This window comes from Ornithorhynchus anatinus, chromosome 9, assembly GCF_004115215.2.
Source record: "Ornithorhynchus anatinus isolate Pmale09 chromosome 9, mOrnAna1.pri.v4, whole genome shotgun sequence".
Classification (NCBI taxonomy): Eukaryota; Metazoa; Chordata; class Mammalia; order Monotremata; family Ornithorhynchidae; genus Ornithorhynchus; species Ornithorhynchus anatinus.
In genome coordinates this window covers 13,928,099-13,955,461 of record NC_041736.1, presented here as the reverse complement: position 1 = coordinate 13,955,461, position 27,363 = coordinate 13,928,099, and the positions used below count along the sequence as shown (strand labels likewise).

Sequence of the window (27,363 nt, the reverse complement as noted above, 5' to 3'; positions counted from 1 at the left end):
CTTACTGTCAAACACTAAGAGCTGGAGTAGATACAAGTCTCTGTCCCACATGGCGCTCAAAGTCAAAGTAAGAAGGACAGCAGGTAAACTGAGGCCTCGAGAAGTTACTTGCACAAGGTCACACAACAAGTAACTACTAGAAATAGAATTAGAACCCAGGTCCTCTGACTCCCAGTCCCTGCTCCTTCCACTAGGCCAAGCTGCTTCTCTGGTCAAATCAATGTCTCTGCAAATAATTGACAATTTTACTCCTTGGAATAGGGCCTCTAGTTAAGGAAAAATTGTTAGGCTCTTTCTAATCAAACTTGGTCTTGTTCATTCATGTGATACTTCCTGGCTAACTGTGTTATTAACCGTAACTTCAGTTTAATCAATCAACAGCACTTTTGAGCACCTGTGGGAAGAGTCCGATACTAATCCTTAGTAACCTAAGAATGAACAGCTATGACTCCAGCCCTCCCGGAGTTTACAATCTAGCAGGTAATACTTCAGTAAATTTCAAAAAGGAGAAAGTAAGAACACATGAGTTGTGTCCCTACGTGCTATAGGGAGTTTTGAGCGGTGACTGGGGAATATAAAACATGATGAGAAATTAATCGGAGGCTTCCTAAAAAAGATGACTGTGTTCTACCTGATTACTTTCTAACTAGGCCAGCACTTTTTTGTACGCCCGTGGTTCAGAGTAAGGATTTAACAAGTACCATTATTCTGATTAAGTACTTGGAAGATGGGAATAGAGGAGCTCCCTAGGATATGAAAGCATAAAGAATTCTAGGCTGGGAGGCGAGAGAGACAAGGGTACTTACTGAGCTCTTCTTATGTGCACAACACTGTGCTATGCGAAAACAATAAGCCCGTCAAAGGGCAGGGACTGTCTCTGTTACGGATTTGTACATTCCAAGCGCTTAGTACGGTGCTCTGCACATAGTAAGCGCTCAATAAATACTACTGAATGAATGAAAACAAAGCACCATAAATTAGCTTGAGGGGAACAAGGATGACCAGCTTTGGAACATCTGCATTTACTGCACGTATAACTTCAGCAAGCCTTCCTATTATGATGACATTTTCCTTACAATATTCAGATTATTCTTTCCCAAAGCTAGTCAAATGATGCAGAAAACCGGTTCATGCAGATGAACAAAAACTTGGGGAAAACTTTCACGTTAGTCCCGGGCACTTAACAAAATGTTTTCACTTACCAGTGTCTGAAGGACGGATTACTCTCGACAGCAAACTCACTAGCTCCGGCGTTGGTGTGGAGACCAAATTTTTTATCTTTCTTCGTGGTGTCTTATCGCCGCCCCGTGGCCCCGAAATTATTAGAAAGCCGAGAAAAGTCATGTGCAGTGATGTTTTTGCACGACCAACCGCAGAATTCCCCTGTACTACAACAACCCAACAGCCCGCTAGAGAAGTGGAATCACGAAAAATCCGACTTGGGGCGGGATGTGTCGCAGGTGAGTCCAAAATCAAGTTAATATGATCGTATTCAGCTGTTTCCCCGTTGTCCTTCTTCTTTCTCCAATTCGTCACCCCCACCTGAAACCTTCCTGGCACTAGAAGCAGTGTGGCCCAGTGGAAAGAGCCCGGGCTTGGGAGCCAGAGGTCATGGGTTCGAATTCCAGCTCTGCCACTTGTCAGCTGGGTGACTTTGGTCAAGTCACTGCACTGGGCCTCAGTTCCCTCCTCTGTAAAATGGGGATGAAGACTGTGAGCCTCTCGTGGGACAATCTGATGACCCTGTATCTCCCCCAGCGCTTAGAACGGTGCTCTGCACATAGTAAGCGCTTAACAAATACCAACGTTATTATTATTACTATTATTAAAATGGGGATTAAAACTGTGAGCCCCACGTGGGACAACCTGATCACCTTGTATCTCCCCCCAGCGCTTAGCACAGTGCTTGGCACATAGTAAGCGCTTAATAAATACCAACATTATTAACAAATACCAACATTATTATCATTATTATTATTATTATTATTAAAATGGGGGTGAAGACGGTGAGCCCCACGTGGGACAACCTGATCACCTTGTATCTCCCCCCAGCGCTTAGCACAGTGCTTGGCACATAGTAAGCGCTTAATAAATACCAACATTATTAACAAATACCAACATTATTATCATTATTATTATTATTATTATTAAAATGGGGGTGAAGACGGTGAGCCCCACGTGGGACAACCTGATCACCCTGTATCTCCCCCCAGCGCTTAGATTAGAGCTCGGCACATAGTAAGTGCTTAATAAATACCAACATTATTAACAAATACCAAGATTGTTATTATTATTATTAAAATAGGGGTGAAAACGGTGAGCCCCACGTGGGACCTGATCACCTTGTATCTCCCCCCAGCGCTTAGAACAGTGCTCGGCACATAGTAAGTGCTTAATAAATATCAACATTATTAACAAATACCAAGATTGTTATTATTATTATTATAATTATTAAAATGGGGGTGAAGACGGTGAGCCCCACGTGGGACCACCTGATCACCTTGTATCTCCCCCCAGCGCTTAGATTAGAGCTCGGGACATAGTAAGCGCTTAATAAATACCAACATTATTAACAAATACCAAGATTATGATGATGATTATTAAAATAGGGGCGAAGCCTGTGAGCCCCACGTGGGCCAACCTGATCACCTTGTATCCCCCCCCCCCAGCGCTTAGACCAGTGCTCTGCACAGAGTAAACGCTTAATAAATCCCACTTTTTATTTTTCTTTTCCTTTTCCCCCCCCCGCTTCCCCTTCCCGTTGCTGTTTCCCTCCTCCCCTCTTCCCCTTGCTGGTTTCCCTCCCTCCGGGGCCCCGCCCCCCCCCTCCGGCCTGCACCAATCGGAAGGCGCGACGCATGCGAAGCCCCGCCCCCGGGGCTCCCGCGGACCAATGGCGGCTGTCGGGGGGCGGGGCCGGGCGGGATAAGGACCGGCCCGCCCGTGGGCGGAGCCGACGTCCGTTTAGTGTTGCAGCGTCCTCTCTCCAGCGCTTAGCGCAGTGCTCTGCACCCAGCTCGTCCGATTGAGCGGCAGGAGGGCGGTGCCGGACCGAGCCATGGACCCTCAGGGCCTAAAGGTAGGAGCTGGAAGGCCTCCCGCCCCCAGGCACGGCTCTGTTGTTGCAATGTGCTCTCCCCAGCGCTTAGCGCAGTGCTCTGCACCCAGCTCGCCTGATTGAGCGGCAGGAAGGCGGTGCCGGACCCAGCCATGGACCCTCAGGGCCTAAAGGTAGGAGCTGGAAGGCCTCCCGCCCCCAGGCACGGCTCTGTTGTTGCAATGTGCTCTCCCCAGCGCTTAGCGCAGTGCTCTGCACCCAGCTCGCCCGATTGAGCGGCAGGAGGGCGGCTCCGGACCGAGCCATGGATGCTCAGGGCCTAAAGGTAGGAGCTGGAGGACTGCCCACCCCCAGGCACGTCTCTATTGTTGCAATGTGCTCTCCCCAGCGCTTAGCGCAGTGCTCTGCACCCAGCTCGCCTGATTGAGCGGCAGGAAGGCGGTGCCGGACCCAGCCATGGACCCTCAGGGCCTAAAGGTAGGAGCTGGAGGATCGCTCGCCCCCCAGGCCCGTCTCCATTGTTGCAATGTGCTCTCCCCAGCGCTTAGCGCAGTGCTCTGCACCCAACTCGCCCGATTGAGCGGCAGGAGGGCGGCTCCGGACCGAGCCATGGATGCTCAGGGCCTAAAGGTAGGAGCTGGAGGACTGCCCACCCCCAGGCACGTCTCTATTGTTGCAATGTGCTCTCCCCAGCGCTTAGCGCAGTGCTCTGCACCCAACTCGCACGATTGAGCGGCAGGAGGGCGGCTCCGGACCGAGCCATGGACCCTCAGGGCCTAAAGGTAGGAGCTGGAAGGCCTCCCGCCCCCAGGCACGGCTCTATTGTTGCAATGTGCTCTCCCCAGCGCTTAGCGCAGTGCTCTGCACCCAGCTCGCCCGATTGAGCGGCAGGAAGGCGGTGCCGGACCGAGCCATGGACGCTCAGGGCCTAAAGGTAGGAGCTGGAGGACTGCCCGCCCCTAGGCACGTCTCTAGTAATGTTGGTATTTGCTAAGCGCTTACTACGTGCGGAGCAATAATAATAATAATAATGTTGGTATTTGTTAAGCGCTTACTATGTGCCGAGCACTGTTCTAAGCGCTGGGGTAGACATAGGGGAATCAGGTTGTCCCACGTGGGGCTCACAGTCTTAATCCCCATTTTACAGATGAGGGAACTGAGGCACAGAGAAGTGAAGTGACTTGCCCACAGTCACACAGCCGACAAGTGGCAGAGCTGGGATTCGAACTCGTGAGCCCTGACTCCAGGGCCCGTGCTCTTTCCACTGAGCCACCACAGTCACACAGCTGACAGGGGGCAGTGGGGATACGAACTCATGACCTCTGACTCCCAAGCCTGGCCTCTAGCCACTGAGCCACGCTGCTTCTCTATTTATTGTTGCAGTGTGCTCTCCCGAGCGCTTAGCACAGTGTTCTGCACGCGGCCCACCCGACTGAGCGGCAGGAGGGCGGTGACGGGAGGGACCGGACCGAGCCGTGGATCCTCAGGGCCTATAGGTAGGAGCTGGAGGACCGCCCGCCCCCCAGGCACGGCTCTATTTAATAATGTTGGTATTTGTTAAGCGCTTACTACGTGCAGAGCACTGTTCTAAGCGCTGGGGGAGATACAGGGGAATCAGGTTGCCCCACGTGAGGCTCCCAGTCTTCATCCCCATTTTCCAGATGAGCGAATTGAGGCACAGAGAAGTGAAGTGATTTGCCCACAGTCACACAGCTGACAAGTGGCAGAGCCTGCATTCGAACCCATGACCTCTGAATCCGAAGCCTGGATTCTTTCCACTGAGCCACGCTGCTTCTCTCAATGGCCCGGATGGCTAATGATGATAATAATAATAATAATAATGTTGGTATTTATTAAGCGCTTACTATGTGCCGAGCACTGTTCTAAGCGCTGGGGTAGACACAGGGGAATCAGGTTGTCCCACGTGGGGCTCACAGTCTTCATCCCCATTTTACAGATGAGGGAACTGAGGCACCGAGAAGTTAAGTGACTTGCCCACAGTCACACAGCCGACAATTGGCAGAGCTGGGATTCGAACTCATGAGCCCTGACTCCAAAGCCCGTGCTCTTTCCACTGAGCCACGCTGCTTGGTATCTGTTAAGCGCTGACTACGTACAGAGCACTGTTCTAAGCGCTGGGGGAGATACAGGGGAATGAGGTGGTCCCACGTGAGGCTCACAGTCTTCATCCCCATTTTACAGAAGAGGTCACTGAGGCACAGAGAAGTGAAGTGACTTGCCCACAGTCACACAGCTGACAAGGGGCAGAGTCGGGATACAGCCCTCATCCCCTGGATCAAGGCCAGACAGGAAGAACAGAGTGTAAAAGTAATACTACTAATAATAATGATGGTATCTGTTAAGCGCTTTCTGCGTGCCAAGCCCTGTCCTAAGCGCTGAGATAGATACAGGGTAATCAGGTTGTCCCACGTGGGGCTCACAGTCTTAAATCCCCATTTAACAGGTAACTGAGTTTCAGAGAAGCGCAGTGACTTGCCCAAGGTCCCACAGCAGCCGGCTCTGCCACTTGTCAGCTGTGTGACTGTGGGCAAGTCATTTAACTTCTCTGTGCCTCAGTTACCTCAACTGTAAAATGGGAATTACCACTGTGAGCCTCATGTGGGACAACCTGATTACCCTGTATCTACCCCAGGACTTAGTAAATGCTTAACAAATACCAACATCATCATTATTATTATTACTGAGCGCTGGGGTGGATACAAGCAAATCACGTTGGGCCCAGTCCCTGTCCCATGTGGGGCGCTCAGTCTCGATCCCCATTTTACAGATGAGGGAACTGAGGCCCAGAGAAGGGAAGTGACGCGTCCAAGGTCACACAGCAGAAAGGTGGCGGAGTTGGGATTAGAACCCATGACCCTCGACTCTCAGGCCCATGTTCTATTCACTACTCCATGCCAACCAGACGTCCGGGCGTCTGAACCACCCTTTCCATGGGGGGCAAGGAGGAAGCTGATTCGAGAGAGGGAGCCAGGCCCCCAGGGTGCCCAGGCAGGAGATCAGCAGGGGCCTGAGAGTCAGAAGGACCTGGGTTCTAATCCTGGATCTGCCACCGGTCTGTGCTGTGACCTTGGCTAAGTCACTTCACTTCTCTAGACCTCAGTTTTCTCATCTGTAAGAAAGGGATTAAGAGTGTGAGCCCCATGTGGGACTGTGTCCTGAACCTGATTAACTCGTATAGAACAGTGCTTGGCGCAGAGTAAGCACTTAACAAATACAATAATAATTATTAGATCCCATCAGATGGCGGAGGACCAAGGGGAACGAATCACAGAGGAGGCCCACCAGGTTTGGCCCGCTGCGTTGATCGGAGGGAGAAAGAAGTGAGGGTTGCTCAGGGAGAAAACGAGGCAGAGAGCAGATATAAAAGAAGAATGCTTTGACTGGACCAGTTCCAGTCTATCATGGCGCCTGCTTTGCTTTCTGCGGGAACGGAGGCGAACTAGAAAAGTAAACACTTATGGATTGCTTAAAATAGTTTTCATGACAACAAACTAGGCTCAGGGTTTGAAGCCTTGTTCTTGTTTTTGAAAATGTTACCAAGGAGATGGACATAAGCAGTAGTAACCGATAATTGGCTAGTGTATGTTTTCCTTTAAAATGCAGCTGATTCAAGCACGGTTATATTATAGAATCTGTTTTGCCATAGGTTTACGTCAGTGTTCTAGGTTCCTATTTATTGTATTTCATTTGTTCAGTCAATCATTTATTGAGCGCTTACTGTGTGCAGAGCACTGTACTAAGCTCTTGGGAGAGTACAGTGTAACAGAAATAGACACATCCTTTCCAAAACCAGCCCCAGATTACACTGTAAATCTCCCGCTCCACCCCTTATACCTTAGAACAGTGCTTGGCACATAGTAAGCGCTTAACAAATGCCATCATTATTATTATTATAGCTGTTCCTCAGGCTTTCCCGTGCCTCAAAATCAGCCTTCTCTTTGCATCTCTCCAGTGAGCTCCTCTGTTGAGTTCTTTTGGATAACTTTACATGTAGCAGTGACTAAATCTCACTCCGTTGTTTAGCCCCATCTTCCTTCCCTGCCGCACTTGTCAAAAATAAAGCTGGGAAGACGGAAGGGGAGGTGGGGCTACGAGCCAAGAGGGGCAGGTGGTTGTTGCTGGGGCTAGAGTTGCCGGGAAAGAAGTAAGGGAAAGCTTCCCCGCTCTGGCTGTGCTAGCAGCCGTGGCTTCAGGTGGCTTGTGGCTAGCGGTGAATTAATTTACTGGCCATGGGTGGTTGTAACTTCAGAGATAGAGCTTGTAGCTTCTGGAATGGTTTGAGCAATTAGGGTTGGACATGTCCCTGTGTTACCCTTATTGTCGGGAGAATGTAACCTGGGGTAAATGTTTGTAGATATTAAAAATACATACATTCAAAATCATTTTGCACTCAGTGGAACTCTAATCTGAAGAGGATGTAAATTTAACATTTTAAGGGTATATGGGGTAAAATAATTATAAACACTCAGATTGCGGTTATGTTCTAGTGTGCCCACTTTCCCTTATTCAACCCCATGAATTATATGAGAGTGTAGAAGTCTTAAAGAAGAAGAGAATTAAAGTCAATAATTAATTCTTTTTTAAATAATGAAACAGAGGTGGCTGGACTTATGGCTTGAGTCACATGTAGTACTTTTTTTACTTGCAATTTACAATTTATTTCTTGACCAGGAATCTTCGGTAGATATGAATTTATTTAGGAGCTGATGATCTTATCTGTGGATTTCAAGGCTTCTTGTGCATTTTTTACCCTCCTGTTTACACTTTCTCTGTTTATTAGAACCCTGACCAAAGAATAAGAAGGGCTGCAAAGGTTGAAAAACTAAAATTGAAATCTATTAGTTTTGCTACTTGGAAACAAGATTTGAACTCAGAGGAGGTGGAAATTGACTAAAAAGGGAATTTTGGTTTTATCTACAGATTTAATTCATACCTGTTAACCCTGCTTTTCCCAGTGGTCTAAGCTGGTGAAGCATTACTGATTACAAATAGGGACATTATAAGTGAATACTTAAAAGTAAATATTCAGTAGTATATGTAAATATCACTTGAAAGTGGAAAAATAGACCCATGTTTTAACTTGCTTGAGACTCTTTCTTTAAAGGATATTTATGTCCCAATACCTGTCAGAAAGCTGGGAAATTTTTGCCTTTTACATTCACCAAAACAATTTTCTTTCAGACTTTAATGCACTATTACTGTCAAGAGAGATATTACCATCACGTGCAAACTGTTGCCAATGAGGGCCTTAAGAGGCATGGTAGTGACCCAATCTTCATGTTTTACCATGCTTTTGGCGTATTGATGGAAGGTATGTGCTAATGGACTAAATGGTTTTCTTTGAGTTTAAAAATATGTCTTGGAAATGGAGAGACTCCAATATATTACTTTTTTTTAGGTAGAATTCAGGAAGCCATCCGCGAATTGGAGGATATTAAAAACAAGCAAGATATATCACTGTGTTCCTTGATTGCACTTCTGTACGCTCATAAAAGGAGCGCTGATCCAGGTACTGGGCTAATGACACAATCTCTGCCATATTTAACAGATTGGATGCTAGCCATTAGAATCTCTGGGATGCTTTTGAGACTTCCCTTCTGGCCCCCACCATCCCTAACCTGCCCCTGACAGTTGTTATCACTTCGCCTTTGACTTCGTAAAACTTCTTTGTATTTACCACAGTGTGTCAAAAACTTTAAGCCTACCCTATGAATTTAATTGCACTAGTGAAAAGAGGAAGAACAGCCACAAGACACATGTGAATTTGTATGTACCCAGTCACCATCAGGTCTGCATGTGGAGGGTTGGGCAATGTTCAATCAGTCGGTATTAAATGCTTACTGTGTGCAGAGCACTCTGCTAAGCCCTTGGGAGAGTTCGTGTAGCAGGTTTATAGGTGTGTTCCCTGCACACATCAAGCTTACAGTCTAGAGGGGATTGTCCAGATGTGCATATGACCCTTATGTATATCCTATAAGTATCTCAAGCAATCTTTTTGGATAGAAGGGTGCCAGAATTTGAAGATTTGTTAGATTGTAAGATCCTTGAGGGTAGGGATATTGTCGACCTTCTCTACTGTATCTAACCCGATTATCCTACATCTACCTTAGTGCTTAGTACTGAGCCTGGCACATAGTGAGAGCTTAACAAATGCCTTTCTTATTATTGTACTCTTCCCGAGTTCTCAGTATAAGGCACTGTAAATAGTAAGCATTCAGTAAATACCATTGGTTAATCGAAAAGAAAACTGGTTTGGGTGTGGTTAAGGTTGCCAACCAGCCAGAAATTCACGCAGCTAAAGCTGCTGCTCAGAATGGCCTGGGGAAAGTATTGGAGCCCATCACGGCATTATTTCCACACATCAGAATATTTCTATGGACTTTGTGGACACAACCAATTTTAGCTCATTTTTACAGACTAACTCTGAACTTATGGATGGTGGATTACTCTGGTGCCACTCTACCAGCCCTTTTAGTGGTAGCAGGAACAGCTGCATGAATTTTAGGGTGGTTGGCAACCCCAGTTGGGGAATAGTGGGCAAAAGTACACTTGCTTAAAAATCCCAGGTGGCTAAACTTTCTCTACGTCAACTTTGTGACTCTTTGAAATAGGTTCAGTCCCAGGTATTTTGAGGAAAAAATGAGTTTCTATTATGCATTGAGAGAGGAAATGAAGGAACTTCATTTGCCCACAGCAGTTGCTGCCAAGCGCCGCTCTCTGCTTCCCCAGCTCTTTCTGGAGGAGAGAGGTCATTGATTCACAGCTCCAACCCTGGGTTTCTACTCTTTTTGTCCCTTAGTCCTGACAGTGATGTCCCTTCCACCAACATCTTGGGGCAGGAGGTGGAAGAGTAGTATTAGGTCTTGACAAATAGAAACCTAGATGCAAGTACTAATATATTTTATGTGTTTTCTTTTATCGACTAATTCAGATCTGAATTTCCTCTTAATAAAATATGCTAGATTAAACCATAAATAAAATGCAACCAGTACCACAAAAATGTGTTCTTATATGGTATTTATGGCTACACACTGCCTTAAATTCATCTGTGTGTATGATGTGGGCAGCCATGTAACTTATCTCCAGTGCAGACTGTGTGTTGTCAATCATCCATGAAAATAAGTATTGTCTTAAAGCTAAAAATAAAGCTGGGTGAACCTAATGAAAGTGAAGCCAGAGGCCTAAAAAGAGATTTTAAAGACATTTCATTTTTGTTTATTAATACTTCTCCATAGAGGAAATACTGTGTTTGCTTTGAGCCAATGCTTGGGTATTATTATTGTATTAAAAACTATTAGAAGTAGTGTGTCCTAGTGGATAAGAGCACGGACCTGGGTTGTAATCCTTGATTTGGTGTACGTCTGCTCTGTCACCTTGGGCAAATCACTTAATTTCTCTATGCTTCACTTACCTCAGCTATAAAATGGGGATAATTAAAATAATAAAAAGATGGGCAAAAGAGGGTAATACACCTGGGAATGAGTGGAGTAACATCAACTGGGCTCCCATCTACTTCTATTAAATGTACTGATCAGTGTACTTTTTTCAGACCTAATTTCTTTTGAATATATTTTCAAGACTGAAGTGTACACATAAACCTAAATGGGAGAGTCATATATGAGTGGAGAGAAGGATAGGGAAGAGCAGAAGGGTTGTACTTGCAGTAGCATCTTGTTAAAAAATTTTGATAGTTGCCTCTCTTTCTTTTATAGATCGAGATGCTATCCTGGACCTTGATATTAAAATGAAGGAAATTCGAAAAACAGCAGGACAAAAAGCTCTGTACTATGCAGGCCTACTTTTGTGGCATCTTGGTCGACATGATAAAGCGCGTGAATATGTTGACAGAATGATCAAAATTTCAAATGGTTGCAGAGAGGTAGCTAATTTTCTGAATGAGCCATGCAAATATTTGAAATAAGCCCTTTTTGTGGTTTGAAAATGTTAACTGTAAAATCTACTCTCTAACATGCTATTTGGGTGTAATATATTCTAATATACTTTTAATTTGCTTTTACTTAAGTTTCACTCTGTTGTGGATTGTCTGCATATGTTGTCATTTACTTTAAAATTGCCTTTATTAATAAATGAAAAACACTCTGTCAACAGAAGTAACCATTTAATTCTGTCTACCTATAGTTTTCTACCTGTAGTCTACCATACCTAAGTAATTACCTCTCAGAGTAGAAATTTAAGTTATAGTTAAACTTATATTTAACAGGAAAAACCCTTTTTAATCAAGTATTTACTGATTAAATATTTTCCATTAACTTAATTACTGGCCACTGTCGAATCTATCAACTCTTCTTTCCATATTCTTTCTTAATAAGAAATTCTTTAGAAATAGTGTGGTTGAACTGCTTAATCATTTGTTGACTGAAAAGTGTTTTTTATTCTTGTGGCTTTAAAAATGCCATAACTGGACCCTGTCCCCTGTTGGGAGAGGGACTGCATCTAATCTGTTTCTTTTATCTATCCTTAGACTGTAAGCTCCCTGTAGACAGGGACTGTTTCTACCAACTCTGTTATATTATACTCTCCCAAGTGCTTAATACAGTGGCACTCAGTAAGTACTCAAATTCCATTGATTGATTGTCACAACATTTAGCACAACGCTTGGTCACATAGAAAGTGGCAAATAAATACCATCATTATTATCTCCTGTGTAGCCAGGGGGAATAGGGGTTTTAAAAAAAAGACAATTTTGAAGCAAATGACTAAATATCCAGACAGTACCATCATTATAATCTCCTGTGTAGCCAGGGAAATAGGTGCCAGATTATCTATTAAACTAAAATGAATAAAACTAGGAGAGGCAGTTGGTCTTGTACCTTCTAAACTCTTCTGCCCAGTTATTTATTCATCACAGATGAACTCATGACTATGATCATGTGATTTTACTATGCTGGGGTAATAATCGTGACACTTGTTAAGCATTTAAATACACCAAGAACTGTACCCAGAGCTGGGATCCCTGTCCTTTATGAGGCTCACAATTCAAGGGAAAGGGAAAACAAGTACTTACTATCCCTTTTACAGATGAAGAAACTGAGGAAAAATAAAGTTAAAGCAACTTGCCTGTAGAAGGCATGTGGTGGAGCAGGGATTAGAACTCAAAATTATCTGATTCTTAAACCATGTTCCTTCTATTACCTCATGCTGAAAGATCAATAAAAAGAAAACAGTTTATCACCTTTAGCACTAATGGACTTCTGAGCTTCTTATGTTGGATTGGCCTTTAAACTTTAGGTTCGTGGATGTTCAGCTGCTGAAGTGGATATTTCCCAAATAGTTGTGAAGTACACATACTCTATCTCTCTTCCTGGAATTTATTGGTTTTTACTAAGACATAAGCCTGATTTATAAATATTACATTTGCAGGGACTGGTTTTGAGAGCATGGCTTGATCTAACTTGTGGAAAAGAAGCTTATGCCAAAAAATCTCTGAAGTATTTTGAGGAAGGTATGCAAGATCTAAGTGATATCTTTGCTCAGTTGGGTAAGGTAAGTTCATTAATGAGAAATGGAATTGAATTATTGTGGATTTATTAGTAAATGCATCTCTACTCCTCAGGAAAACTTATTATCATGTAATTTTTATGTTAGCTTATTTTTTTCCAGTCGCTGCATTGTTTCATCATTTCTAAGTAGATGTTTTTGTCAAGTATAATTAACATAAATCAGTAAAAATCACTCTCACAGAGGCAGAAAAGAAAGCAAAGCTGCTCTAGCCATGCTGCTTCTCTTCAAGACTTTAATTTTTCCTTGGTGCTGATTTTTTTTTTTAAAGTGATTTAAGGCTTTAACTTCCTGTGAAATAAATTGAACACTATTAGTATGTTTTTTTTGTTTTGTTTTGTTTTTTTTTTTACAGAGAAGCAGCCTAGAAGAAGGAATCCAGGCCTGGGAGTCAGGGGACCTAATTTCTAATCCTGCTCTGTATTTAAGTGCTTACTATGTGCCAGGCACTGTACTAAGCACTGGGATAGATAAATGCTAATCAGGTTGGATACAGTCCACATCCCACAAGGGGTTTGCAGTCTTTACCTGCTTTTTACAGGTGAAGTGATATACCAGGGTCACACAGCAGAGAAGTGGCAGAGCTGGGATTAGAACCTAGGTCTTTCTGACTCCATTGACCGTACTCTATCACCTAGGCCATGCTCCTTCTCTGCCTTCAAGGAGCTTACAGTTTCATTTCACCCAGTCTCTCTTACAGTTGAGTTTGAAAACCCATTTTGCTGATCTAATTAGTTGACTCTGGGCATAGTCCAAAGGATCCAAAAGATTTAAAAATGAATTACTCATATAACCTTAATGTATTAAATTTTGCTAGTGTGTGGGGACTTTTCTTAGATATTTGGTAATTATTAACCAAATTCTAGAGCAGTTCTCTCAGTGCAAATAGTAATATTATTTGGGTCTATGGAAGGCTACTTTTTAAATGACTACAGGGATTTAGGAGTTAATTCCTAGTTCAGCATAAATTGCTAATTGACTGTTGGAAAATATGCCTAAATAGGCCACAGAAGTTGATCTAACTTGTGTTGACTTTTTCAATATTAAAATATTGCACATAGCACTTAAAAGCAAAAGACATTTTAAAATGAAATCAAATGGAAAAAGATCTTTCCCAAATCTAGAAATCACGGCCAACACAGCCTAGAGATTATAATTATAAATTAGTAGGAAAATCTTTATTTTACTTCAGCTTCTAAGCACAACTTCTTTGCACATGATAGTAAAGATTTCTTTAGTGATATTGTAAAATAAATGCCATTTTAAAATGCTCACTTATTCTGTCTATGTAAAAGTACCTCTGAGAGTTAGTAATATCATTATTTCACGTGGCATTTTTCTCTGACAGGCACAGTATTTTGAGATGCGTCAGAATTATTCAGGAGCTCTGGAAACTGTGAACCAGATAATAGTAAACTTCCCTAACTTTCTTCCTGCTTTTGAAAAGAAAATGAAGCTACAATTAGCCTTGCAAGATTGGGAACAGACAATTGAGACAGCACACAGGTGAAGTAAAAAAAAAAAAAAAAAAGAATCTGAATATCTTTACTTGTTTAAGATGGTTTGCAGTTTTTGGGGAGAAGAAAAGGGTATGTATGTCTTTTGGTCATATGATTTAAATGAGAGAAAACTGAAGCAAGTTGTTATAACTGTTTTAAATATAAATTCATTTTTATAGACCATTTATTACATTATGTATTAAGAGGCTCATGATAAGGATTTTTTGTACAGCATTGTCAGAGGATGGCTATTGAAAAATGACTTGCTCTTTAAGGTCTAGTTTTGCGCGATAAAGACAATAAGGCATTATCAATTTCTCCTATTTGATCTGTTTGGTTTATGTGGCAGTATCACAAAGCCAATGAAATCGACCAGACCAAAATAAGAAGGAATTACTCAACTGAACTCCTCATCTCTCTAACAGAACCTTCTTCTCTTCCACCACTGTCAACTTGGTGATGTCTTTGATTATCCTCTGTCATTTTTCTCCCACATTTAGTTCATTTGTAAATCCTGCAGGTTTTTCCTCTGGATCCATCCTTTCCTCTTCCCCATCACAATCACCCTGATTCAACCCTTCATTCCTTTCTGACTGGTTTACTGACACAGCTTCCTTATTGCTTTCAGCCTCTGTCTCCATCCCACTTATTTTACATGCAGCCGAAAATATTTTCCTTTTTATAAAATTTCCCAACACTTGCCTCCAATGGCTATCCATTTCTTTTTAACTAAAACAAAAACCTATTAACAGTGCCCTTCAGTGGCTCTTCATTAGCTGACTTCTTCATATATATCCCACTGATAAGCTGGTAGTGGAACCCCTGTCCTTTGACTCCCAGGCCCATGCTCTTCCCAGTAGGACATTTATGCTACATCCCATCTAAAGCAGCATGGCTCAGTGGAAGGAGCATGGGCTTGGGAGTCAGAGGTCCTGGGTTCGAATCCCAGCTTTGCCACTTGTCAGCTGTGTGACTTTGGGCAAGTCACTTAACTTCTCTGTGCCTCAGTTACCTCATCTGTAAAATAGGGATTAAGACTGTGAGCCCCATGTGGGACAACCTTTCATTCATTCATTCATTCAATAGTATTTATTGAGCGCTTACTATGTGCAGAGCACTGTACTAAGCGCTTGGGATGAACAAGTCGGCAACAGATAGAGACAGTCCCTGCCGTTTGACGGGCTTACGGTCTAATCGGGGGAGACGGACAGACAAGAACAATGGCACTAAACAGCGTCAAGGGGAAGAACATCTCGTAAAAACCGATGGCAACTAAATAGAATCAAGGCGATGTACAATTCATTAACAAAATAAATAGGGTAACGAAAATATATACAGTTGAGCGGACGAGTACAGTGCTGTGGGGATGGGAAGGGAGAGGTGGAGGAGCAGAGGGAAAAGGGGAAAATGAGGCTTTAGCTGAGGAGAGGTAAAGGGGGGATGGCAGAGGGAGTAGAGGGGGAAGAGGAGCTCAGTCTGGGAACGCCTCTTGGAGGAGGTGATTTTTAAGTAAGGTTTTGAAGAGGGAAAGAGAATCAGTTTGGCGGAGGTGAGGAGGGAGGGCGTTCCAGGACTGCGGGAGGACGTGACCCGGGGGTCGACGGCGGGATAGGCGAGACCGAGGGACGGTGAGGAGGTGGGCAGCAGAGGAGCGGAGCGTGCGGGGTGGGCGGTAGAAAGAGAGAAGGGAGGAGAGGTAGGAAGGGGCAAGGTGATGGAGAGCCTTGAAGCCTAGAGTGAGGAGTTTTTGTTTGGAGCGGAGGTCGATAGGCAACACTGGAGTTGTTAAGAAGGGGAGTGACATGCCCAGATCGTTTCTGCGGAAGATGAGCCGGGCAGCGGAGTGAAGAATAGACCGGAGCGGGGCGAGAGAGGAGGAAGGGAGGTCAGAGATAAGGCTGACACAGTAGTCTAGCCGGGATATAACAACCTGATTACCCTGTTCTACCCCAGCGCTTAGAACAGTGCTCCACACATAGTAAGTGCTTAACAAATACCAACATTATTATTAAAGTTCTTTGTACATCCCAAAGAATCACCTTTTAACCATATCCTGCTAGTAATTCCTGTATTTGATATGCATGGAATGTTTCCCTCTGCCAGGAATGCCATCCTTTCCCCATCTTCAGAACTCTCCTAAAGTGTCATCTCCTTAAAAGACATTTCATGATTAATGACCCACTTTCCTAGTCATTCCATCTCATCAGTTCCCTTACACTGATTTGAATAGTTTTCATTTTTTGTTTACTTGTGGGGGTTTTTTTGGTCATTTTTATCTAATCCTTCTTTCACCTGTTGGTGTTTGCCAAATTGTCTACTTCCAGCACTTAGAACAGTGCTCGGCACATAGTAAGCACTTAAATACCAATATTATTATTACTTGTCTCGCACATTAGATTGTAAGCTCAAGAGCTTTATAGTACTGTCTCCCAAGTACTTAAGATAGAGTTCTAAAGAGTAAGTTCTCAAGAAGTGGTACTAATTAATATAAATGCCTAGATTTACATTAACTGAACTGTTATTCTACAGGATAATACAGAAAAATAATCAAAATGTGGAAAGCCCTAAGAAATGCTGGCTCTTCACCACTTGTGTAGGGAGGGGAACATACAAGAGGTAGGTTGCCTCTTGTTTCTTCATATTCTTAAATTGTAAATCATTGCTGTTTTATGTGGCAGTTTAAAATGTGATGCAAAATATATCAACTATTTTGAGAATTCTCTGAAGGATAAAAGCGGTTCAGAAGTGGTTGCATGTGAATGTTTATATTCCAAATGTAATTTACAAAAATGGTAAGATTAAATTGGGGGAGTACTCTTACTGTAGCTGCTTAGCTACATAATAAAGTTAACTCCATGTATATCCAATATTAGCAAATGCCACATAAAATCAATAATCTGATATTTTGCTTTTTTAAAATTTGTATTCTAGGCTACAGGCAAGCTGGGAGATTTACTTGGTGCCTTGAATGCAGTGGAGCCGAGGAACGCTCAACTTTATTACAAGATAGCAGTAGCCTTCAGCAGAACGGTCAGCATTTGACACTGCTTACATTCTGAAGCAAGTTTCACATTGTGCTGCCTTTAGGTACCAGGGCAGTGTGGAGCTAAAGCTTGCCGAGAATCCTTTGGCATAGGAAAAGTGTTGGTGCTTTTTTATGTTCTTAGGTTAGTTCCTTTCTCAGTAGGGAATAAATTCTCTTTTGAGAATAAAGATCCCCATAGGCCAGACCCTTGAAAATTTAGGTGTAGGTGGCTGCTGAGAGAATTTGTGACTTTGCAATGGTTGAATTTAGGATAATATTTTAAGTTAACTTTGAATACAGAAAATGAGTAATTCCATTTTTTTCCTTGTTCTGGTTTTTTTCCCCCACAATGCATTTTAATTGTGGAAATGCTGCCAGATTAATAATTCCTTGTGAATTATTGAAATATGCTTTAAAACCTATTGAAATAGCTTTATATTTGCAAGTTTTGTAGAAGAGCACTTGTCTATAAGTCAAGTTACGTGTGGTCTAGCCTTAGCTCTGATTTTCCTTTTAGTGTGGACGTAACCAAGTGATCCTTCAACAGACTCAAACATTAATAGAAAGAGCATTTGATTTAGCTCCCCAGAATTCAGAAATTGCTACAGAATTGGGATATCAAATGATTTTACAAGGAAAGGTGAAAGAAGCCCTGAAATGGTATGAAACTGCTATGACTCTTGATGAGACAAGTGTTTCTGCTCTAATCGGTATGTCATAACTTATGGTTTTTTTTTTTTTTAACCTACCACCTGAATAGTTGGCTCTTTAATTTGTGGCATTTTTCTCTTTTGAAATTCGAAGAAATGTCTCAGTTGCCGAACAATTTTAAAGATAAAACTGCATCTTTATTAAAGAACATTTTAAACTATTTCATATAGGTGTCCAAACCCCAGTGGTGTCTGCTTTGGAAACCTAAATCTTTATTTGAACCTAATTATTACATTACATTATTACATTCATGTTTATGTGAAAACTGTAAGGGAAAATTTTCTCTGGCATCAAAATGAAAGGGGAAAGGTGTTTTATAAGTTAGAATATAAATGCTGAATCTCATTTTCCCTAGTCTACTTGCCAGGAGAAGATTAGTTTTAACAATTTTTAGTGGATTTTCTTCTTATTTCAGTTTTTTCCTTCAACAGGTTCATTATGATTAATAAAAAAGGAAACTGTAAATGACTCATCTCTGCAGCCCAAGCTAAGCCAAGGAGTGAATAGTTGACATACTCCCAGACTCCCAGAGTCAGTTTTCTAGCCCAAGTTTTTCCCCTTGAGCTGTCTAAAAAAAAAAATCAATTAAATAATTGATCAATTCTCTAATTCATGAGAACTGTTTAGAAAAACTCCATTTTTTAGCCTTTTCTAAACTGAGGTTGTCAGAGCATTTCCTCTTTTGTAGGAATCATCCGATGCCAGCTATTAGAAGGACAATTGCAGGATGCAGATCAACAGTTGGAATTCCTTAATGAAATTCAACCATCTATTGGAAAATGTGAGGTAGGATGCATTTTAGTTCAGTGAGGTATCTTTGTCCTCTGCTAAAATACATATTTTAATTTCAGTCTTTGTGCTTTATGATTTTGGATTTTTTTTGTAGGCAAGTCTGGCACAGTAAAATCTCACTAATTCATTCCAAGGAGGAATAAATCTGGTCCGAATTGGAAAAATCCAAACTGTAGATTAGATTATTTTAAAATGCAACTTTATTAGTTGCAAATGCATTCTGTACTCTAAAGCTTTAAATATGTACACTTAAATCTCCAGTTTCAATGTCTTACCTTCATACCTCAAGGAGGACTTATAACCTGCTGCTTCTGGAGAGTCAGTTTGGCTGACTAAACCCCAGTTGCTCTCTTATAACCTCTGGCCAAATCCAAGGTGCAAGGGACTTGAAGGAAAGTGGTAATGGTGGCTGGAAAAAATTGTGTTATGTCCCCACTCTGAACCAAGAATGTGTTTGATTATTGTTATCAGCAAAGAGGTCTGTACTAGGAATTTATCATTTGTTTGCTTTGTAGATGGGCAGTTGAGATATAAAAATTGACAAGTGCAGCAATTTGGGGCCTCAAGGGGGTGGATTCACAAGAGGAGGCAGGGTCTAAGAATGGCTTTTGTCAAGAGCTCTGAGGAAATAGAGGATCCTGGAGAAAGGGGACATGAACCTCCAGCTACCTTCCTCGTTAGTGGGAATAACAATTGTAGGGCTCCTGCAATGGGGACAAAATTTTGAAATGAAGAGATTGAAATTTGAAAAGTGAAATGTTAGCTGAGAGGCTGTCAGCCAGTGTGGAATATGGGAAGTCTTCTTATACAAACCAAAATGATCCTGTCCAAATTATAGCAAACTGGCTTGTGGAATCCAAATGACTGGGATTTACTATATTTTTTTTTTTTTTGGTCCTATATGAGGCTCACTGTCTAAGTAGAAAGGAGGAAGACTTAATTCCCATTTTACAGATGAGGTAATTGAGGTGCAGAGAAGTTAAGTAACTTACCTGAGGTCACACATCACACAAGGGATGAAGCCAGGATTAGAACCCAAATCCTCTGACTGCCAGGCTCATGCACTTTCCACTAGGCTATGCTGCTTCCCTTCACACATCCTTACAATTTAGAGTATATCTAAATTCTTAATAAAAGATAAATTTACTACTAGTCACAAAAACATTTGCATTTCAGATAGAATACTTGTCAAAAACTCTTTATTTTCTAGGTTCTGTCCTATTTGCATGCAGTTCTAGCCATGAAGAAGCACAAAAGACAAGAAGAAGTTATCAGCTTATTAAATGATGTCCTGGACACTCATTTCTCCAACTTGCAAGGGGTCCCACTTAGTGTGCAGTACTTTGAAAAATTAAATCCTGATTTCTTATTAGAAATCATCAGGGAATATTTGCACTTCTGCCCAACTCAGGTAAATATCACTTCTTTTCTAGTCTGGAAATTTGCTTTTAAATTCATCTTTACAGGCATTTCTAACAGGTTACCTCATATATGAAAGTTTATCATGGTTTCTTACGGATACTTTGATATACATGTATTTCATTTACGACTATCCCTATTTTAATGCTTTTATAATAATCTTTTATAATAGCTTTATGCCAGTGTTTCATAGATGAGACTGCAGAATTAAAGTTTCTTCCTTTTCTTCTCAACCATTGAAGAATTTTCACCGACTTAGTCATCAGAGCTCATTTCAATTTAGCATTAGATAATGGCAGATTCATTTGGTGTAAGTGACAAGTCCCTAAATATGTTAGCAGAAGGTGCCTTTTTGCTGAATAAGATATGGAAAATTAACACTTAAAGTGGGGTATTGGGCTCACAGTTTCTGTAGGAGGGAGTAAGGTTTAATCCCCATTTTACAGGTGAGGAAACTGAGGGTCAGAGTGATTAGGTGGCTTGCCGAGGTCAAACAGCAAATAGTTGGTGGAGCCAGAATTAGAATCCAAGTCCTCTGACTCTCAGGCCTGTATTCTTTCCACTAAGCCATGCTGCCTTATAATAATTTGTATTTTTCACTTATAATTGTTTAAGTTCACAAGTCTGAGTATTTTTGTCAATAAAGGTTCAGGAACCAATCCCTCGTTTAGGATATGATAAAATTGATTCCATCATATGTTTAGATTACAGACATAGTTTTCTGGAATCAGTCATGTTGCAAATCAGAGGACTGCCCCAATTTCCTATTGGAAGCTACACTTCATTTAATGCTCTTTTGCTTACCATTCAGTTTTCGTGGAACCAATTAAACATGCTAACTGGAGTATAGCAGTACAATTAATTGATAAATTTATAGTACCCTAATAGATTTTGTGACTTTTTACTCTTAAATACTGTATATTTTGCACTTGAAATTATCTGTTGATGGGCACACGGATTTTGCAGACCCTCAAATCAATCAATCAGTGGTATTTATTGAGCATTTACTGCATACAGAGCACTGTACTATGTGTTTGAGAGAGTAGAGAGTAAAGTTTGTGGCCTTTATTCACCCTTTCCTCAGCTCACAGCACTTATGTATGCATTGTAATTTATTTATATTAATGCCTGTATCCCCCTTTAAATCACTCTGGGCAGGGAACGTAGAGTCTCCCAAGTGTTTAGTACAGTGCTGTGCACACAGTAAGCACTCAATAAATATGATAGATTTATACAGAACAGTAGAATAGAGTTGTTCGATGCCCACAAGGAGCTTACAGTCTAGTGGAGGAACTTCTTCAGGTCCCATATATCCCGTGGAATTGAAGATTCAGGGCAAAATAGGGGAGAATAGTCATTTAAATCTCTCTGACTCTTAGCTTATTTATCTGAGAAGTCGAACAACTAATCTGTTTATTCTCCTAGCCTGCAAGTGCTGGCCAACCACCATCTCCTCTACTCAGTCACTGTGCCTCAGTCCTGGAGGCTGTGGTAAAAATGGTACCAGGTCTTCTGCAAGCTGTCTTCCTAATGGCAAAAGTGAAATACTTTTCAGGTAATTTCTATCTGTAAAGCTGAAGCCTTTCTAATATAGTTTTTTTAATAATGTAAAGTAATCCAGTGTATCTTAAACAGAAGAAAATATTAGGCATGGATAAAATGTCCAAATTACAAGATTTTTTTCTTCACATCAGTTTATATTTATGACCATTTTAATGCCAGAATAAGTACTCCAGTCCCCAAAGATGTATTTTCATGTCACATTTTCAACTGAATGCCGTGGCAGAATTAGGGAATGTTCTTTCAACAGTATGCTTCTGTCTGAATGTAGCGTGATGTGTTGAAAAGACCATATTTGACTAGGAACACAGTGTTATGCCCAGCATGGAAGCTATAATGCAAGTTTTAACAAGCCTGAGTTTGTTATACAACTCCCCCATTATGGCAGAGCTGACTAGCAGAGGTTTTCATATCTTTAGATTATAAATTACTTTGAACCCCATGAGCGAAGAGTGTGAAGGAAAACATAGACTATTATACAGTGCCCATCTGTTGTGTATATAAAGGAGGTCGGCCATTAAGTATCTCTGTTGCCACTTTTGGAGATAGAATGCTAAAATTGAAAGGGTCTTTTGGCATGTCACACTTTGCTAATTCAAATGGGTTTTAACAGAATTTAATGTGTCCAGTTAACTATTATGTGAGTTGGGATCCATCAGAGAGGCTTTCACCCTCAGACCAAAGCTTCAAATCCAGGTCATTTGAGGCCAAAAGTAATGTCTACAGAATATTTGTCCTTCAAGGTGGGTGTTGAGTAGTCTTACTCTTGTTTCGGGTGATTAACCCACTTAGAAAATATGAAAACCAGAGAAGAATAAATGGGCACATGCATGTCAAACGTCATTTGAGTCCTATATACAGATTATACTGAGATGCGGAACAACCAAAGTAAAAACATATAGTACATGCATTCTTGGGACGTTGTGTAAAAGTATCCAATCTGATCAATTTTACCTCTTCAAATCATGATTAAACCCATTTGGTGATAGGAAGAGAACAACTCGTAGTTTTTGGTCATTCAATCGTATTGACCACTTACTGTGTGCAGAGCACTGTTCTAAGCACTTGGGAGAGCACAATCTAATGTAGTTTTGGTTTCTGTCTTTTAAATGATTAAACTGAGATCTTGGGTTTTTGTAGCCGATTCTTTTTTTCTATATAATATTAGTACACTTTATCCTAATATGAGTTAGCATAGAAGCTATTTATGCTCTAAAACATATATTGTTACTCTCCATGTTTTAAATAATGTAGCAGATTGTCCCTTATCTTGAGGAGAAAAATAATTGAAAGCTGAAGAGAGAGCATATTCATTGAGTAATGGAAAAGAATACGTAAAGTGAATTTTGTATTTTTTTTATTTTGAAATTTTGTTTGATTAGGTGACGCTGCAGCTGCAAGTAGTAACTTGAAACATTGTTTGGAACATAATCCATCTTATGCAGAAGCACATCTCCTGATGGCTCAGGTTTATTTGTCTGAAAATAATTTTAAATTGTGTTCTCAATCCCTAGAACTCTGCCTGAGCTATAATTTTGAGGTGAGTATAAGACCTATCACTTACGCTTGATAAACTTTAGGCTAGTTCTGATATAAATTGTTAAAATATTTATTAAGTAAATAAACCTAGGTCCAAGTTATGTTCTGACTAAGGAATTCTTTAAATTTGCCCTTTTTTCTTTACCTTTCGTAAGGGAGTCCTCAGACTCGGCTCCCGTCCCTCCCTAATCTTCTTCTTCTTTCTCTTTTGGACTCCTTTTTGTCTCTGCACTTGTGGGGCCTCTTGCTGACTCTGGTGTATAAACTGAAGCCCACTTTCTATATGTATTGAACACAGGATGAAGAGATAAAATTAGAGTGAAAGAAAGTGAGAAATGTGTGCTGCGATTTCAGTAAGGAAAAGAGTGTTACCTGAGATAGAACAGCATTTTCCAAGATTTTGATAAGTCAAATTTCCCCAAAAGCTCACCCTGGAAACTTATCGTATAACCATCTTGAAAGCCTGACCATAATATCTCATTCTATGATGGTTGGAGGCTGATGTATCGGGGCAACCAATGGATATGATTTTTAGAAATGAAGGATTGTGGTGTAGTGAAGTTATCCCAAATCTTTAATATGTGTGATCTTCATCTTGTCCTCCTTTACGATGAGGATACAACTTGAGGTATTCTCAGCTTTCGAAGTCTGTGCTTTTTGCAGAAGATTTAGCATTCCCAAGTTCTGAAATTATAATAGATGATGATTAAATAGTCCTGGGTTTCTTCAGCAGTCTTTTCTGAAATGTTGTCCATCTGAGGAAATAATGAGGTCTGAAAATCATCTTGAAAAAACGGCCAAGGCAGAGTAGGAAGAAGCGTGGCCTGGTGGAAAAAACATGGGACCTCAAATTCATTCGTTCATTCATTCAATCTTATGTATTGAGTGAGTACTTACTGTGTGCAGAGCACTGTACTAAGCGCTTGAGAAACTACAATACAACAACAGTGACACCTGCCCACAATGAGCTTACAGTCTAGAGGTGGGGAGACAGACATCAATACAAATAAATAAAATGACAGATATGTTCATAAGTGCTGTGGGGCTGGGTGAGGAAAGAGCAAAGGGAGCAAGTCAGGGAGACGCAGAAGGGAGTGCGAGATGAGGAAAAGTGGGGCTTAGCCTGGGAAGCCCTCTTGAAGGAGATGAGCCTTCAACAAGGCTTTGAAAGGGGAGAGAGGAGAGTAATTGTTGGATTAGAGGAGGAAGGTGTTTCTGGCCAGAGGCAGGATGAGAACTAGGAGACCTGGGTCAGCTGTATGACCTAAGCAAGTCACAGTCTCTCTTTGCCTCCATTCCTTCGTCTGTAAAAGAGATGATACTTGCTCTCTCTCCCTCATAGATTTGGACCCCCGTCTCTAGTGATGCTTAATAAATAACATAATCAGAAAGAAAAGGAACTTCTTGAACAAGCAATGGCTTTTGAATCTAGTCATTTCTAATGAACCCTTTATCCTTGAATGTAATTTTTGCTGATATTTTCACTTTCTCCAATTCAATATAAAATTTACTCTTTCAGATACGGGAACACCCTTTATATCATTTGATAAAAGCTCAGTCCCAAAAGAAAATGGGAGAAATATCAGAAGCTATTAAAACTTTACATATAGCAATGAGTTTACCTGGGATGAGAAGAATTGCAATGTCCTCAAAATCTAAATACAGATCGCCTGAAATTGATGCAAATAGTCGTTTGTCAATCTTTCTTGAATTGGTAGATGTCCATCGTCTAAATGGAGAACAGGTATGTCAAAAGAGCAGGGAAATAGTTGACTGATTCAGTAAAAAAGATACTTAGGAGGTCATAAGGATAAGCATTCTGGATTTTGTACTAAGGTTAATATATGTAGGAAAGATATGTGGAAGATTATTTTATTGCCACTTGTATTTTAAAGTGTTTGAAAGTGACAAATGTGATGCAGGCATATTCAAAATGACTTTTATGAGAAACTAGGGTATTCCACTCTTATGGATTGATCCCAGAAAAAAAGGATGGTCATGTGGTAAGGGGAAAACTTGCATTTTCATTGGGACCCAAAGAATGTAGGTGGTGAGTGTTGTAGTAGTAAGAATAGAATTTATAAGAACTTTCTGGGTGCAGAGTACTGGGAGAGAATGCCCAGTTGGGAATGATGTAGACCCCATCCCTAAGGGTGCTCATAATCTAAAGAGTATAAGTGGGGAGAAGGAACTGGAGTTAGACACATCAGGAATGATGAAACAATAAAGCACAACACAGACAAATACACAAAATTAAAATGAAATGAGTAGACAGAGTGCTGTGACTAGATAAACGGAATTTGGTTCCTTGGTACTCAAGAGTTGAAGACAACCTCGTAGCCACAAAAACCACTACAGCAGCCAGCACTCTTCCCAGGTTTTTGTGGAACCTTCATGCTGGGGTGTTTTTCTTTTCCACTGGGGTGGTGGAAGACAGGATGAGGTATGAAGTCTGGAGAGCTGGTGCCAGTCCCTGGGGAAGCAGCTTGGCTTGGTTGGTTGGTGGCGGAGGGTGGTAAAGGGGGAGATGCCGAGGGTGCGTTGCAGCTGCTTTTCAGGGTGGAAAATGCGGGCCAGGGTGGTGTCGTCTCAGTGGTGTGGAGGAGAACCGGTGCTTGTGTGAAAATAAACGTCGAAGAGAGTTCTGTATATCTGATCTACTCTCAGAATTTTTGCATCATTCAAAAAAAAATTTGCCTTCCCTTTCAAGAAACTTTCATCGTAACTAACTTTTATGCTTGCAGGGCACTGATAAAGCATTATTTACATAGTAAACTAAGTATTTATTTGGTAATTAAAATGTTAAGGCATTTGCTTAAATATTAGGAAACATTTTTATTAGAGAAAATAATTTTATTTCATTTTCACAGCACGAAGCAGCAAAAGTTTTGCAAGATGCCATCAATGAATTTTCGGGTACACCCGAGGAACTCCGTGTTACAATTGCTAACGCAGACCTAGCCCTCGCTCAAGGGGACATTGAACAGGCCTTAACCATGCTCCGAAATGTTTCACCAGATCAGCCTTATTTTGTAGAAGCCAAAGAGAAGATGGCACACATTTATCTTCAGCACAGAAAGGAAAAGAAGCTCTACGCCAGCTGTTACAGGTTGGTTTTTTCAGACTTGTATAGATTAAACTCAGTCATAATAAACCACACTTGGCCCTAAAGTAAATGCCTGTAGCAGATAAATTCCAGGTATTTCTCCTTCCCTGTGGTTCTCCTGGAATTTATACTATTTCCTATGGTTCACTCCAAACTCTCGGCTGCCCTTCCCAGGGGCTTCTGTGAATGAGTTTAAACTGACAGGGCAAGACTTAACTGGAGGAGTTATATTAAAGAGATTATGAAAAGCAGCAACCATATCATCACATCCATTTCCCTACCTACAATTCATACAAGACCTTTGTGCTACTTAAGCCTCGTTTCACTTCGCTATTTCTTTCCTTCCCTCAATTCCCCACTTCACCTTTCCTCCTCACTCCCCCATACTGCAGCCACCACTTCCCACTTTCTTAAGGCTCCTTGGCTGCTCATTCAACCACACTCCTACTTCCCTTTAACTGCTGCCCATTCCAACTTTTACTTGCCTATTCTCCACCTGTGTGCCCTTATACTCCTCTTTTCCCCATTTAGCCTGACCTCATTTAATTCCACCGTGAGTCAATTCACTCATCAGTTTTATGATCAGTCCTTCTAGGCCCACTTCAATTCATCCTTACCTCTATTCTCAGATCACTTTTTTAGCTCTCCCCTCTCCCCCCCACTTATACTCTGTCACTATGTTTCCCCATTTGCTACTTCACCTCCCTCTTGGTCCTGCCCTTTCGCTGGAGTAGCTAACGATGAACTTTAAAATCCCAACTCAACTCCACTCCTACTTTTACAATTTGCTTTTTTTATTCTATTGTAGTTCTGCTTCCCCAGCTCAACACCTCATTCAGGAGATAATTCTATCACTATTAAAATATATCTATCTATACAAATAATACGTAAATGAAGTGTGAGCAAATTGTATTCCATCTCAATTTAAAAGCTATAATAAAAGTTTAGAATGTAAATATTTCAGCCTAAAATATGTCTTCAAAGTGGAAGTCCCTTTTATTTTGGGATAGCTCAGCAGGTAGACTTGTACCTCATTAATGGGATGGATTTTCAAATTTAACAGGAGAGAGAGCTGTGTCAAATTTCACACTGTTTCAAATAAATTGTATCCTCC

At 41.3% G+C, this 27,363-nt stretch overlaps 1 protein-coding gene and 1 long non-coding RNA gene across 2 annotated transcripts in view; one reads left to right on the top strand and one right to left on the bottom strand.

Moving 5' to 3' along the window:
- LOC114814256 overlaps positions 1-1,606 on the bottom strand; it is a 38,834-nt gene extending 37,228 nt beyond the window's left edge. The window contains exon 1 of the long non-coding RNA XR_003762019.2: positions 1,203-1,606. This is a non-coding gene — a long non-coding RNA (uncharacterized LOC114814256). The remainder of the gene's footprint in view (positions 1-1,202) is intronic.
- Positions 1,607-3,909: 2,303 nt separating this feature from the next.
- Positions 3,910-27,363, top strand: part of TTC21B (tetratricopeptide repeat domain 21B) — a 49,307-nt gene continuing 25,853 nt past the window's right edge. Inside the window, 16 exon segments of the mRNA XM_029072112.2 lie at positions 3,910-3,992; positions 8,261-8,390; positions 8,478-8,588; positions 10,792-10,958; positions 12,461-12,583; positions 13,947-14,104; positions 16,627-16,666; positions 16,669-16,713; positions 17,029-17,127; positions 17,640-17,832; positions 18,522-18,619; positions 19,836-20,036; positions 21,470-21,599; positions 22,987-23,144; positions 24,663-24,887; positions 26,014-26,252. Coding sequence (XP_028927945.1) covers positions 3,972-3,992; positions 8,261-8,390; positions 8,478-8,588; positions 10,792-10,958; positions 12,461-12,583; positions 13,947-14,104; positions 16,627-16,666; positions 16,669-16,713; positions 17,029-17,127; positions 17,640-17,832; positions 18,522-18,619; positions 19,836-20,036; positions 21,470-21,599; positions 22,987-23,144; positions 24,663-24,887; positions 26,014-26,252 — 2,138 coding nt within the window. The 5' untranslated portion in view covers positions 3,910-3,971.